The following is a 14,180-nucleotide window of genomic DNA, read 5'->3' as shown; positions in this document are numbered from 1 at the left end:
TTTTTTAGAGAGAAATTTCATTGTAACCGATGAATATCCCTTTTTTGTGTAAAATCCGTTCTAATCACTAAATTATAGAGAGGAAGATTTCTCTCACATACACACAACTATGATGCCGTGGAAATTCGAACTTGAGACCTCTGGTCTGCAAGTCAATCCTTTATGGTGCTCTTTACAGGTTTCTACAATGCATTTTCTCTCATTGTTGGAGGCTGTGTCACATCGGTTGGTCTTAACCACTATTATCGACTCCTTGACTCCACGGATATTTCTTCCGTTGTCTATCATTGGTGGAACTGATGGAATTTGGGATGCCCTTAAAGTGCAAATAACACTTATTGCTTGGATTATGGTAGCGCTACTCCTACTAGGTGTAGTTTGGGTGACTTGCTCACCACCATTTTCTGTTGGTTACTGGTTTCTCTTTGGTGGCTGTTGACTTGCTATGGTGGCACCTTTTGTGGCTGTAGGATTGTGCAGCACATACTTGTTAATGGTGTTAAGGTTTTCTAATTGTGTTTTGTGGGCTTTTGCCTTGTGTGGGTTTTTTGTCTTTACTTGGCCTCTATGTGGGTTTTATGCCTTTATGTGTGCTTTATACACTTTGTTAGTTTTATTTGTAGTGAACTCTATGTCTATTTGTATTATATTTTGTGTGAACTTAATTATTTAAGTTCATTTTGATGTAATATGACTTTGACCTTCTATTTAATGAAACTCGATTTTGAAAAAAAAAAAAAAAAACTTGTGAACCGACTATTTAGCTGAAAGCAAGCCCTGATTTCTTCGAATTTTGGACCTCTATGTTGTTCAACCACACGATTCACCCAAGTGGCATATCCACCACTTTCCAAGTATCTTAATTTTCTTTTCGGTGTACGAGGCGGTAGAGATTTCTACCAAGATCAAAGTTAGCATCAAAGTTGAGAACCATAGTGGGCATCCACACAAACTCCGTTGCTTTCCCAAGTTGCACTCTCAGGGGCGGCCTTGGGGTGGCATAAGTGGTGCCACCGTACAGGGTCTCTGATTTTTAAAGGCTCCCGAAAAAAAATTTCTTTATATTATATATATTAATATTATAGGAAATGTATATATAGTATAGTATGCTAGACATTTGCACAAGGGCGTGTCTGGTGGAGTTGGCTCTAGCGCTTTTTCATTTAACGTAGCGTCAGAGTTCGATTCTTGTTGAAGTCGGTCTATATGCTGTTATATATATATATATATCCCCCAAACACTTTCTACTCCGATCATTCTTTTAAAAAAAATTTCTCATCTAAGAAAAGTACTTTTTTCAATCCTTTGACAATTTTAGTTATTCTTTCAATTTCAGGAATTTCAACACCAAAAAGAGAAAACCATAATTCCTATATTCATAAAGAACACTCAAAATCAAATAGTCAAATTCAAATTTCAGGAATTTGTGTGCAACTACTCTTTAATTTGTGATTGCTATTTTTTTTTCCTATTAAACACAAATTGCTTATTGGAGGCAGCAAAGGACCTTGTAGGGGCACAATGAGCTTATTGTTGTACCAAACATTTAATTTTATCAAATAGAAACATTTAAATTTTTATGAATTTGATTTCTGATTGTCATTACATATTTATTCATGACTTTTAGTTATAAATTTTTTTTTTATGACATTAAGTTATGCCAAATTTTTATTTATAGTATTTCGTATTAGATTATGTGAAGTCCCAATTTAAGTTCGCACAGGGCCTTCAAAATCTCAGGAACGGCCCTGTGCACTCATACTTCTAATAAAAGAATCACGTCAAAGTTTTGGAACAAATTAAGTGAAGAAAAATAAAAAATAACTTAGGGTACAAAAAACTGTTGAACATGCTTACCAAATCTTTGAGAGGATTGAAGCCTGAGACTGAGAACATAGGCTGACTATGTCCATAGGAAATATGATGGGTCTTGGATTTAGGGTTTTCTCTGATTTCAGAAGGGTTAGCCGAGGGACTGAGAGTGACTTGTAGTGGAAGGAAGAGAGACCCATCTTTCTTGTTGAATTATGTGGCCAACGAGATCCATCAAGTGAAAAAATATCTTGACTTACAGACTAGTAGTATTGAAAATGGTACTTAGGTGACGAGGGGTAAATTTAACGACACAACCAAAACACAATAACTTTCACACACTTTAGAACTTGACCAAGCACACTTATGACTAGTCAACTGATAGTCAGAAACAATCACAATCAAGATTGCATACAAATCATGCCACAAGGTACCTGCAACACTAGAAGATTACTAGTGACAACCTAAGCACTCAGAAGGACCCGTCAATCTAGGCGTCCCTTGTGCTAGCAACAACAATGGTGAAAGTGTGTGAAATCATCTTAATCAAGTAAGCAGCAAACAGCAGATACAGATGACTAGTCACTACCAAGAACAAGTAAACAGCAAACTGAAGATACAGATGACTAGTCAACTACCAAGAACACAAACCCAGAAAATTTACAGAGATGGAAACCAGAAACTGTTCACCCAGAAACCCACCATTGGGAAAAACTGGGGGTCATCAACCGACCAGACAATCCACTAAGTAGAAAAAGATTCTTACAAAGGAACACAAGCAAGCTCAAGCAAAACCTAGATCTATTTAGGAAGATGAGCAATACCTCCTTTGTGCAATCTTCTTCTCCAACTTAGCAAAGCTTGAAGCTGAGTTCATCATGGCAATGGCAGCTCCTTCTCAGCTCGTTCATCCCATGGCACTAGCTTTCAAGCTCCAACTCAAAAACGAAACCAGAATTTGGATTCAAAGAAGAATGACCAATTTCCTCAAGAAACCATTCTCTTGAAGAAATTAGTCTTGAATCAAACCTAGATATAAATGAGAGTGATTTATGCAGCTAGATGAGATTCAAAGACACATGCAGTTTTTCAGGAGGTAGAATTCATTTCGGAAAAACTCATAGATGTCATAAAATATGAAGGTTACTCTTGAGGAAGAAGAAGCGAAAGTTTGCTATGAAACTTTCCAAAACCTATCCCCCAAGAGTGACGGCTGCAAATGAGGGAATTGATAGCCTTTTAAAGACAAAAATTCCCTTAGGTCAGAATACCCACATGGCAGCAGAGAGAGAAAGGAGAATAGGACAAAAAGGTTTGTTATCCAGCTGGAAATCCTACAGAGCAAGGATGACTAGTCATACGAGAAATAGATGACTAGTCATCATTTTATGAAAACAGTTTTAATGCCATGATATGCAATGCATACTTACCTTTGTCAAATTGCTTGAATCTCCATAGGATAGTTGTTAGTTAAGAACACCTAGAGAAGCTATTCTTAATCTAAGCATGAGCTTGATAAACATAATAAAAATCCTATTACAAAATTGTCAAGGGAAGCCAAAAGAAATAACTCAAAATGCATACATTAACAGTCTTGACGTTCAAATCCTTTATGTTTGTAACTTGGGAGGCACAACTATCATACATGCATGTGGTGCTCTGACCAATTTGTGCTCACTTAACATCTATGTCGACTTTTGGTTGGTTGTCCCAGAAGAGAGAGCTTTAAGAAAGCAAATGTTCAGAGGATAGAAGTGCCCCTGAATATAACAAATATTACAACATATGAATAATATCTAACAATAATGAGTTTGGTGTTAGAAAGCAGTGTACATCATATCATAAATAAGTAGGGTGTAGCAGCCGGAAGTGTGGTTATCATTGAATTTATTTTGACTTGTAACGGGTATTATTGTCTACCTGCCCACTCATACAGATCAACGTCCCTGAGTATATTATAATGTATATACATATACATACATCCCTAGATATAATGAACTCCAACTCAATCCGTTCAACCATTAAAAAGAAAAAAAATGGCTGAAAATAGGCCGGTGGTAGAGGATGATAGAGTCCATCCTTTTTCTTCCACACCAATGTAAGTACCAAATTCTTCTTCCCAGCAATTGTTTTTTTCTTCTCCTAATTCTTTAATTTGAGGGTTAAAATACTTCGTTACTTTCTGTCATATATTGTGCGCCATGTTTTCTTCTGCAAATGATTTTGCAGGTCAGAGCATTGGAATGTTGAGGAAGTGAAGAAGTCCAGTCCCTCCACTTTGAGTAAGAAGTTGGGATTGCACGAGCTGTTTTCTTTGAAGGTTGGTATATATTATGTGTTAACATTCACATCAGTGACTTGATAAGTCGGCTAATTAGATGGTTCTTACGATGAAATCAAAATCTAAAGTACGTATATTTGTCTGATGTAACTCAAAAATAAGTCAAACTTATAATTAAGTGGTGCATATCTTGTATGAATTTTATTAGAGTCTAGCCTTATTTGAGGGATTCCTTATTTGAGAGGGCCTATTCCGTAATGTATTTTACTAATTCAAATAAGTCTATTTTGTAGATACTCATTCAAAGATCATCTCTATAAAAAATCACTTGAATCCTATATCATTTGACCCCTTAGTTGAATTATTGAAATTTTAGTACTTTTTTGAAGGACCATAATCATTGATTTTGTAAGATACAATTGGATATCGAAACGGTTTTCGATTTGTCTAATTTTTTGCAAAGATGATCTATGAATGTAGACTTAAAAAATAAATCATTTTGATCTTTGAATTTTTTGTACTTGATTAATTGTAAGTTTTTTTATTATTAATTACAGGTTTGGAGAGCATCTCTAGCAGAGCTAGTTGGCTCGGCAGTACTTGTTTTCGCTATAGACACAATAGTTATCTCCTCCTATGAGACTAGAACCACAACACCAAACCTTGTCATGGCGATCCTCATTTCCATCACAGTTGCAATTCTCCTACTCGCCACCAATCCCATCTCCGGCGGCCACATCAATCCCGTTGTCACCTTATCCGCAGTGTTCGTCGGCCTCATATCCCTCTCACGTGCCGCTGTCTACATCTTGAGCCAGTGCGCGGGGGCGGTACTAGGCGCACTAGCCCTGAAGGCTGTGGTAAACAGCAGCATTGAAGAAACGTTCTCACTTGGAGGTTGCACTCTCACTGTCATTGCCCCAGGCCCACATGGGCCAATCATTATTGGCATTGAGACCACCCAAGCCCTTTGGCTTGAGATCATATGCACTTTTGTGTTTCTCTTTGCTTCGATTTGGATGGCATTTGACCATCGCCAAGCCCATGCTGTGGGCCGAGTTGTAGTCTTTTCTATCGTTGGAACAGTTGTGGGCCTCCTTGTGTTTATCTCAACCACCGTTACAGCTGTAAAGGGCTATGCCGGGGTTGGAATGAACCCGGCGCGATGCTTGGGCCCCGCATTGATTCGCGGGGGCCACCTGTGGAATGGGCATTGGGTGTTTTGGGTCGGGCCCATTATTGCTTGCGTGACATTTTATTTGTACATAAAGATCATTCCACGTCAGCATTTCCACATGGATGGCTACACGCAAGATACAGTCAATATCGTAAAGACTCTTCCCCAGTAGAAATGGATTTGAGTAATTTTTCGGTATGACAAATTTGACATGTGGTGTTATATATCAATCCATTTATTTATACCCTAAATTCATGAAATATCAGCTATGTCATTTGCGTGAATTAGTAACATCACGTGGTAATATATTGTCTCACTAAAATATATCTTTGTTGTAACTATTGAAGATATGTTTGTGTATTAAACTGAGAGTATGAGCCTCGTTTAATATTAAATATAGCCATTGCTGTCCTCAGAATTGGTGGAAGGTGTTTTCTAAGAGAAAATGCTAGCTTATCAACTGTTTGATTGCCACGAATAATGTACAAGAGATATCAACAACTCAGAATTATCCACTTTATAAACGAATCAAATACCAGTTACCCCAAAAAAAAAAAAAAGGAATCAAATACCAATAAACGGTTTAGAGAGAAGAACTCATTTAATTGGACTGACAGGCAAAAGTGTGATGTGATTTTGGCATTGGTTAATCCAAAATGCCTCTTTGTTGTGCTGACTTTAAAAAAAATTTTAAATTAAAAAAAAAACTTGACATAATTTAAATGGTGCAAAACAGAGATTGTCATCATCCCAACTTGCAAATTCTAGCTTTGTCTAGTCGTTGTATATAGAGTTTTATGTGGCTATAATTTCCATTGTTCTATTCTAAGCCCAGCATCTTCCAGAGTGAATATGCCTGCAATTATAAAGCTTAGCATCATCCTTATAGTTTTCGACTTCCACGTCTAATTAACTTATATATAAAACCATGCATGGTCGCTGCCTGCCTTCTTGGAAGAGCAAAAACCAATGCTTTTTTTGGCAACTTCTCCAGCTCACAAGCTCTCAATTCTTTTTGGATAAGTGCTAAAAACCAATAATTTTTTGGCAACTTTTATTACTCATGTAATGGTGTATCATTCTGCCATGAAATTTTTTGTCTCAATTTGTGTTGCAGTGACCAATTAGAAATTTAGAACTCACAAAAAGAAGAAGGGGGTTCTTTAAATAGAAACCCTTCAACCCTTTTCTTGTCATCAATTGTTTGAGGCAATGGAGGGTTTGGTCATGACCCCAAATGAAGCTGATGAAAAATTGCCCAAATCAGCTGGCAGAAGTTGTGAGGCGGTTGGTGTCGAAAACTCACTGAGGCTAAAATTTCTTGCTACAATTGGTGCCCATGAATATTTTTCACCAGAGGTAAGCTTCAAATAGTATGCAACATAATGTCTTGTCTACCAAGTATTCTATTATCATCATAAAATTTCATTTTTCTCCATTTTATCGGAGAAACTCATGCATTCAAATCTCATAGATGACAATTGTTGAATTAAAAAAGTGTCAATATAGTTACAATTTTCTCACTATTGGGTTCTGTTTTCAGATGTGGAGAGCAGCTTTTACAGAATTAGTAGCAACAGCTTCTCTTCTGTTCACGCTGACCTCTTCAATCATCTCATGCTTGGAATCAGGAGAGGTTGATCCAAAGCTGCTTGTCCCAATTGCAGTCTTCATCATAGCCTTCCTCTTCCTCCTAGTCACAGTCCCTTTATCTGGAGGGCACATGAGCCCTGTCTTCACATTCATAGCTGCCCTCAAGGGTGTTATAACTTTTGCTAGGGCCTCCATCTACATTTTGGCACAATGCATTGGCTCAATCTTGGGATTTCTTATAATCAAGACTGTGATGGATCAAAATGCAGCACAAAAATATTCCTTAGGTGGCTGCACAATCAAGGGAAGTGGGTCCACATCTGGGGTGGGGACACAAACAGCATTGATGGTAGAATTTGCCTGCACATTTGTGGTTCTCTTTGTCGGGGTCACAGTGGCATTTGACAAGAGAAGGTGCAAAGAGTTGGGTTTGGCCATGGTGTGTGCTGTGGTAGCTGGGGCTATGGCACTTGCAGTTTTTGTGTCAATTACTGTGACTGGGCGGGTCGGATATGCGGGCGTGGGTCTGAGCCCGGCAAGGTGCTTAGGCCCAGCATTGTTGCAAGGGGGGAGGTTGTGGGATGGCCATTGGGTTTTCTGGGTTGGACCAATCTTGGCTTGTAGTGTGTACTATTGTGTCTCTTTAAACTTGCCCAATGAGGGTTTAAAATCTGTGGAAGAAGAGTGTGACATTCTGAAGGGAGAGGGCAATGTATGAGATCTTGATCTGCAATGCATTTAAACACGTAAAATATTCTACCCTGAGCTCTAGCTTAAGTGGTACTTTGATCGGTTGGAAATGTAGTGGATTACAAGTTTGAATTCTAGCGTTTGTGAACCACAGTTGCTACTTAGATAGGATCCTTCTTAAATGTGCGGTATTCATTGATAGTCTAACAACATAATATGTACGATTCTTGAAATATATATATATATATGGACACATATTTACATATATGCAAAGTGATCTAGCATGAGGATCTTAATCTAAACTGTTTATAATTTAGCAATGTTTTAAAATAAGAATTTTTTTTTTAGCAATATCTAAAAACGTTTGAAAAAAAGAAAAAAAGAAAAAAAAGGGCATCAGGCAGCCAACAACCTATTCCCTCTGATGGGAGAATGTAGAAACAAAGCAGTACACTATAGACAAGGAGAAGTTCTTCTTAGGTGGGAGAATGCATTGGCTCGACTCTGGATTTTCTCCTCATTCACACCCTCATGAGCCATGATTTAGAGCAGAAGTTCTTGTTAGGTGGCTGCACTCTCAATGCCAATGGAGAGACACATGGGATAAGCCCAGGAGATGCTTTTCTATTGGAGTTTGTGTGCACATTTCTGCTGCTCTTTGTGGGCATAACAGTGGCTTTTGACAAGAAAAGAAGCAAGGAAGTTGGCCCGCCCTGGGTTTGCTTCAAGTTGTCAGCACCAATGGGGCTAGGAGTTTTCATTTCAATAACAATCACAGGGACGGCTGGCTATTCTGGTATTGGTCTCAACCCAGCAAGGTGTTTAGGCCCTGCATTGGTAAGAGGAGGTTCATTGTGGCATGGGCATTGGGTTTTCTGGTTTGCACCCATTTTGGCTTGTGTAATACAACTATCTTGTCTTTAAGACCTTTCCAAAGAAGGGTTTGGTGGTGCTGGAAGGAGAACACGACATTCTGAGCATAGGCGAATTCAGAAGTAAGAGTAATGATACATGGATCACATTACAGACCACATCATTAATAGAGGATGAGATCCGTGTATACGAGTGAACTTCATCTCTATTAAATATGTCATTCGTAAATGTGGTCTAAATAATTTCAGTTCAAACGTAAGTGATCAGTGTAAATTTATTTATAGGCAAACCTTTCTATGTTTTGAGTTTGGCTGTAGGCCTTCTTCTGGAGATGCCTGCGCTCACTCCCACTTATATTCAAAAGCAAAGGTAGCATGTCAAATTTGATCAGTGTTTTACGTAGTTGTTGTCTCAATCTTCTTACATGTAAACTTCTCTGCGCCCATAACATATGATCTTTTTTTACTTCAGAAACATAACATATGACCTTATTAGTGCTTTAAAGTACTTGCATGAATAATAGAACTCTCTTTCATCTCTATGAACAGTAAAAAAAAACTACTGTAAGATAAAAATGGTATATTTGAAAGATTGTGACCAAGAAATTAACACAAGCTTTCTTTTATATCCAGCAGAGACCAATTGCACCAAGTAGAGTCACCATGAACACCTTGACAAATCCTGGATCCATTTGCTTCAGTCAGTAACAATTTTACGATTAGCTAAAACCCTTGATGCATCAAGCAGAAAGCAGTCATAACAGAGAGAGTAGTGGACATTGATATATCTTGGCTCCATCTCTATCTAAATTTGCACATTAAGAGCATTTCATTAGCACGATTACAATAACTAAGCAACACACAAACGTGTGGTAGTGATCATTTTCTTCATCAAAATTTTATTGCCAGTTTTATCTTTGTTACGCTCGATATATCCACAAGAGCTATGCTCTATAACTCGGAAGATGGCTGCAATAGTGTAGAAGAGGAGGCAAGGGGCTCATGCACAACCGAATTTGAGTAAACTGAGATAGGATTTCCCTCCAATTGCAACATGATGCTCCCCAGGATTTCAGTCAATATCTTTTTGAACTCGTCTTCTTTGAGCAGCTTTCCATCATCTGCATTCACCAAGTTGAACGCGTCCTGCACAACCTTGTCCATCTGTAGATTTTTATCGTAAAAAATTCATGGAGATGTTGCATTAGTCATTTGGACAGGCATAAGTTACTAAGATTTGCTGAGGGAAAAAATGATCAAGCTTGGGAAGCACTGAAGGAATAGGTTGTCAGAGTTCATAATCAGATATAAAGATAGGTTTGCTAATTAACAGAGCACCTGCTCAACTGCACCAAGTGGTGGCAGACCAGCGGTTGGACCCACTGCATCCAGCGCCACACGCAAATATTCCTTGGACAGTTTCCCACTGCGATCTTTTGACACATTTTCAATAGCTGTATTCAGTGTCTGCATTTTACGATAGATTGAAATAAGCGATTTCAATACGTATGGCATTCCAACAAGATTTAAATATGCAACTGGTCAGTGAAAAAATATGAGAAGACATCTTTATGAGTCAAACCTTGTCTAATTCAAACTTGTTGGACAACAGTCTCTTAATGCCACTTCCATCAAAGTCATTTTCACTGTGGGCTACAATCACATGCTGCTCCTTAAGGTGTTGAGCCACGGTTTCTGCCACTTTCTTAAACTCCTCTATGAAAGTTTCTTGAGATACAGGCTTGTCAAAATCATGGCCAGTGCATGATTGCAGAGCAGGTTCCACGATATTGCTAATAACCTAAAGAACAAAAATAACCAGCAAAAAGGAAAAGAAAAAAAAAATAGTCAAGAAAGAAGATTCCAATGCAACTTTTCTAGGTTCTACAACCTACAATAATGTGGTGAGAACATGTAAATTTGTAGGATGATATAATGTTGCCGATACTTTCGCTACTTATCTAAATTGCAGCATGTTAGTTTAACATAATTTTCATTCCCAAGATCAAATTATAGAATTGTTAGTACTGAAACAAGTTAAATTGGAGAAGATCAACTACCCAAGGATCTGATGAAGGGGGCATCCCTTGCTCAACGGTGAGTTTTGCCAAAGCCTTGGCTATATAGTCACGGAGGCTTCCACTTCCATCAGCTGACTTCATCTCAGAATACGAGGCTACCATCTCTGGTTCAAAAGTTGGCCCATTGATGAATTCTTCGAGATCTTCTCCATCAATACGGAGGATCACAATAGGGTCTCGCTTCAAACCAGCAGCCATGCCTAACAGAATATCTGAAAGAACCTCTTTGAACTCAGTCTTGCTCACTTTTTGTTGTTTTCCATGAGTGAACTCATTCAACACCTAAGCACATCAAATCATATGCTTTATTTTTTTTCCAGTGCAAAGTTTACGCACATAAACAAAGAAATTAATCTGTGGATAAAATGACTTTAGTTCCTCTAAACAAATTGGCACACAACAGTTACCGTTAAAAGAGATCTAGTTAACTAGCTTTCCTGTTTCAGCTCATGTTTACACAATCTACTATATTCGCTTATATGGATTCTCCGCTAATCGGGTTCTTACCGCAGGTGATCAGTGTTGTCCCATTCGGACTAAAGCCAGTATATGCCAAGATAGCATATCAGATACTTAAAAATATTTCTGCCGCATTGCAGCTTCATTGACACAGTAAATCAGTCAGGCCAATCTCAGACGTACCTTAAGTTGCAATCAGATCTCCTCCGTTGAAAAACTTCTTCACTATATAACATCATCTATGTTGACTTTACAATTATTCTATTTCCTCAATTATCATGCGGTTAAAAGTGAGTATGTGACATTATTTTACTAACATATCATGTACTTTTGCTAAGATAAATTACAGCCACATTATTAAAGCTGATTAGGTAAGGTTGTTACTTTGTTCAGAAGCAAGTCCCTTAAAGAAAGTTTTTTGACTTCTCTCCCCCTCCCCCACAAAACCACTGCCTTTTGAAAAATGGGCAGGCACCAGTCCCATCATAGAATATTATGGCAAATTATGGCTTTCGTCACACTAAATCTTCTTGAATAATATAAAAGTGTCGACAGAGTTCGTCACCAGATTCCTCTTAGCATAAGAAGATAAAAAGAAAAGGGTTCTTTTTCATACCGAAAAATAAATAAAAAGTGAGAGAAGTAGGTCCAAATGAAAAGCAAAGTCACAAAATAAGAACGACAAAGTTTGGTCATGGGTTGGATGCTTCTGAAGCGAGCTAGAAATAGAAATTCTCAACATACAGATAGACGAAACAAAGCAAAGCCACAACAATCTCCCTTTTTCAACATTAAAAAAAAAGAAGCCAACGGGGTCTAGCCTGGTGGAAAATAGCCTTAATTCTGGTCTTAGGTTCGAATCCCCATGACATCTTAGTTGTTTGCGTGTGTGTGAGAAACCCATCTCCCTGTAATTTAGACTATCGCTTGTACTAAAAAAAAATTAACAGAACCATATATTACAAAAGAGGTGGCCTAAAATAATAAAAGACCTGACAAGAATGACACAACAAATTTGATTACATGATGAAAGGGTGGAATTTAGAGTACTACAAAAAAAAAAAACGCAATCAAAAGCTCCAAAGTCAAATCAGACGTAGCATTTTTATCTTATGCATATCTGATGTAAATTTGCAGCATTTGATATAATCTGTTGTAAGTTTGCATTATTAACCTGAGGGTTTTGGATGTATCAGTGATTAGCCACTCCAACAAATTAATTCAGCCAAAAAAGAAAATCATTGTGTTCATTCCTAAATAACTATATCTCCAAACCATTCAACACAAAACCAAAGAAACTACTAAAACAATTACAGTTGTTAACTCTTCTTCTCTCGTTACTAAATATGTTACGTTGTCAGACTGTGAATTTGAATCGTATTTCAATATCAAACATTTCATATTACAAAATTGACAATTTAAGTATAAGACACGTGTCAGTTAATTTTTCTAATAAAGAGTGTACATATGTAAATAATAAGAAGAAAATAAAAGCAGAAAAATGAAAAGGGTAGTGAAAGTAAATACCAAATAAGGTAAAAAAAAGAAGAAGAAATTGAAGTTGGAGGGTACCTCAGAATAGATGTGATCAGAGTCAGGGGAAGAGCCCTGAGCAGGCAAGCCAAGAGCAGCGCCAATATCAGCAACAGCAGGCTGAAGCTCCTTCACAGATAGCTCACCATCTCTGTCTCTATCCAGCTCCTTAAACTTATGCTCCACAAAACTACTGAACACCTCCTTGTTCCCAACCAACTCCATTATATTCGAACCGTCCAGCACCTGCCCCGCTCCACTTTTCTTCCTTGGGCTCTCCTCCATTATTTCTTCCTTTTTATTTATTGCCTTCTCTTTCTTTCTTGTGACCCTTCTTCTTCTTCTTCTTCCTCCTTCCCCCTTCCCCTCTTTCTTTGCCTCTGCTCTTCTTTTTGTGAGTCTCGTGAGTCACACGAGCTAAAAAGTGGGAAAAACGAACAGCTTCTTCTTTCTTTCTGCTTTAGCAGCCTCTCTCTCTCTTTTATTTCTTTTTTCTTTCTTTCTGGCTCTGCAGGCAGAGGCTTAAATATGAGAGAGAGAGAGAGAGAGAGTGTGTGTGTGTGTGTGTGTGTGTTGTGGAAATTGTACGGGGTTTTGTAGCTTAAAAGCTAGTTAGTTATTAGGCATCTTCGTTTGGTCTAGCTTTCGTTTTCAAGACGCAAATTTATTTATTTATTTTCTTTCTTGTTAAAAAAATGAGAGGAAGGATAATAAAATTTTATAACTAGTTAATCTTTTACTTTTCCGACCAAAACTTAAGAAAACTAGTTTTGTATACTTTTGCTTTGAAAGAAGTCAAAACACATGATGTAAGAGCTTATCTCTTTTTACTTAGCTAATTCAAGGAGCAAAAAAATAAAATAAAATAAAATAACAAAAATCCAAATAGAGTAATTTGATTGTAGTTTTATATATATATATATATATATACAGTCCCCTTCTATTGAGGGATCCCTCAAATAATTTTATTTGAGGGACGCCCTTTAGGGTACCCTACAATTTTTTTCCCAATGATCCAAACCATTTATTTTTTAGGTCTTCATTTATAGATCATCCTTACAAAAAATTAGACAAATCGGAAACCGTTTCGACATCCAATTGTATCTTACAAAATCAATGAACACAGTGCTTCAAGAAAATGCTAAAATTTCAATAACTTAATTGAGTGGTCAAATGATATCGGATTCAAGTGATTTTTTGTAGAGATGATCTTTAAATGAGTATCTACAAAATAGACGGTTTGGATTAGTGAAATACACTCTGGAATAGGGCCTACAAGGGGTGTCCCTCAAATAAGCTTATTTGAGGGATCCCTCAATGGAAGCTCTCTGTATATCAGTCCCCTTCTATTGAGGGATCCCTCAAATAATTTTATTTGAGGGACGCCCTTTAGGGTACCCTACAATTTTTTTCCCAATGATCCAAACCATTTATTTTTTAGGTCTTCATTTATAGATCATCCTTACAAAAAATTAGACAAATCGGAAACCGTTTCGACATCCAATTGTATCTTACAAAATCAATGATACTGAGACATGCATATACAAGTGATACAAGTGATACTGAGACATGCATAGTTTGGCACAAAAATTCAGCTGCAAAGGTAAATGTTCTATCATACTCCACATATAATGTATAATACAATTTAACATTTTTAGAAATATGATCAGTTTGTTGTAATT

At 37.4% G+C, this 14,180-nt stretch overlaps 3 protein-coding genes across 3 annotated transcripts; 2 read left to right on the top strand and 1 right to left on the bottom strand.

Moving 5' to 3' along the window:
- On the top strand, positions 3,787-5,669 carry LOC18767966 (aquaporin AQPAn.G). The gene is made up of 3 exons (XM_007200810.2): positions 3,787-3,910; positions 4,042-4,132; positions 4,651-5,669. The coding sequence occupies exons 1-3, from the start codon at positions 3,849-3,851 to the stop codon at positions 5,440-5,442; spliced, it is 945 nt and encodes a 314-aa protein (XP_007200872.1). The 5' UTR covers positions 3,787-3,848; the 3' UTR covers positions 5,443-5,669.
- On the top strand, positions 5,790-7,818 carry LOC18767586 (aquaporin TIP1-2). Its single transcript, XM_007199283.2, has 2 exons — positions 5,790-6,629; positions 6,814-7,818. Exons 1-2 carry the CDS (start codon positions 6,483-6,485, stop codon positions 7,579-7,581), a joined length of 915 nt encoding a protein of 304 aa, XP_007199345.1. The 5' UTR covers positions 5,790-6,482; the 3' UTR covers positions 7,582-7,818.
- Positions 8,991-13,072, bottom strand: LOC18768249. Its single transcript, XM_007199869.2, has 5 exons — positions 12,538-13,072; positions 10,486-10,788; positions 10,008-10,226; positions 9,764-9,892; positions 8,991-9,589 (listed from the first exon to the last, which is right to left on the bottom strand). The coding sequence occupies exons 1-5, from the start codon at positions 12,781-12,783 to the stop codon at positions 9,377-9,379; spliced, it is 1,110 nt and encodes a 369-aa protein (XP_007199931.1). The 5' UTR covers positions 12,784-13,072; the 3' UTR covers positions 8,991-9,376.

This window comes from Prunus persica, chromosome G8, assembly GCF_000346465.2.
Source record: "Prunus persica cultivar Lovell chromosome G8, Prunus_persica_NCBIv2, whole genome shotgun sequence".
In the NCBI taxonomy this organism is placed as follows: domain Eukaryota; kingdom Viridiplantae; phylum Streptophyta; class Magnoliopsida; order Rosales; family Rosaceae; genus Prunus; species Prunus persica.
Note: the sequence above shows the minus strand (reverse complement) of the source record. Positions and strands in the feature narration are given on the sequence as shown.

Excerpts from the sequence above, each read along its gene's own strand:
- LOC18768249 (XM_007199869.2), bottom strand. The coding sequence starts at position 12,783 with ATGGAGGAGAGCCCAAGGAAGAAAAGTGGAGCGGGGCAGGTGCTGGAC. Across the intron at positions 10,789-12,537 it reads CTGATCACATCTATTCTGAG|GTGTTGAATGAGTTCACTCA; the intron begins GTACCCTCCAAC and ends TGATGTGCTTAG. Across the intron at positions 9,590-9,763 it reads CACTTGGTGCAGTTGAGCAG|ATGGACAAGGTTGTGCAGGA; the intron begins GTGCTCTGTTAA and ends AAAAATCTACAG.
- LOC18767586 (XM_007199283.2), top strand. The coding sequence starts at position 6,483 with ATGGAGGGTTTGGTCATGACCCCAAATGAAGCTGATGAAAAATTGCCC. Across the intron at positions 6,630-6,813 it reads ATGAATATTTTTCACCAGAG|ATGTGGAGAGCAGCTTTTAC; the intron begins GTAAGCTTCAAA and ends TTCTGTTTTCAG.
- LOC18767966 (XM_007200810.2), top strand. The coding sequence starts at position 3,849 with ATGGCTGAAAATAGGCCGGTGGTAGAGGATGATAGAGTCCATCCTTTT. Across the intron at positions 3,911-4,041 it reads CCTTTTTCTTCCACACCAAT|GTCAGAGCATTGGAATGTTG; the intron begins GTAAGTACCAAA and ends ATGATTTTGCAG. Across the intron at positions 4,133-4,650 it reads ACGAGCTGTTTTCTTTGAAG|GTTTGGAGAGCATCTCTAGC; the intron begins GTTGGTATATAT and ends TATTAATTACAG.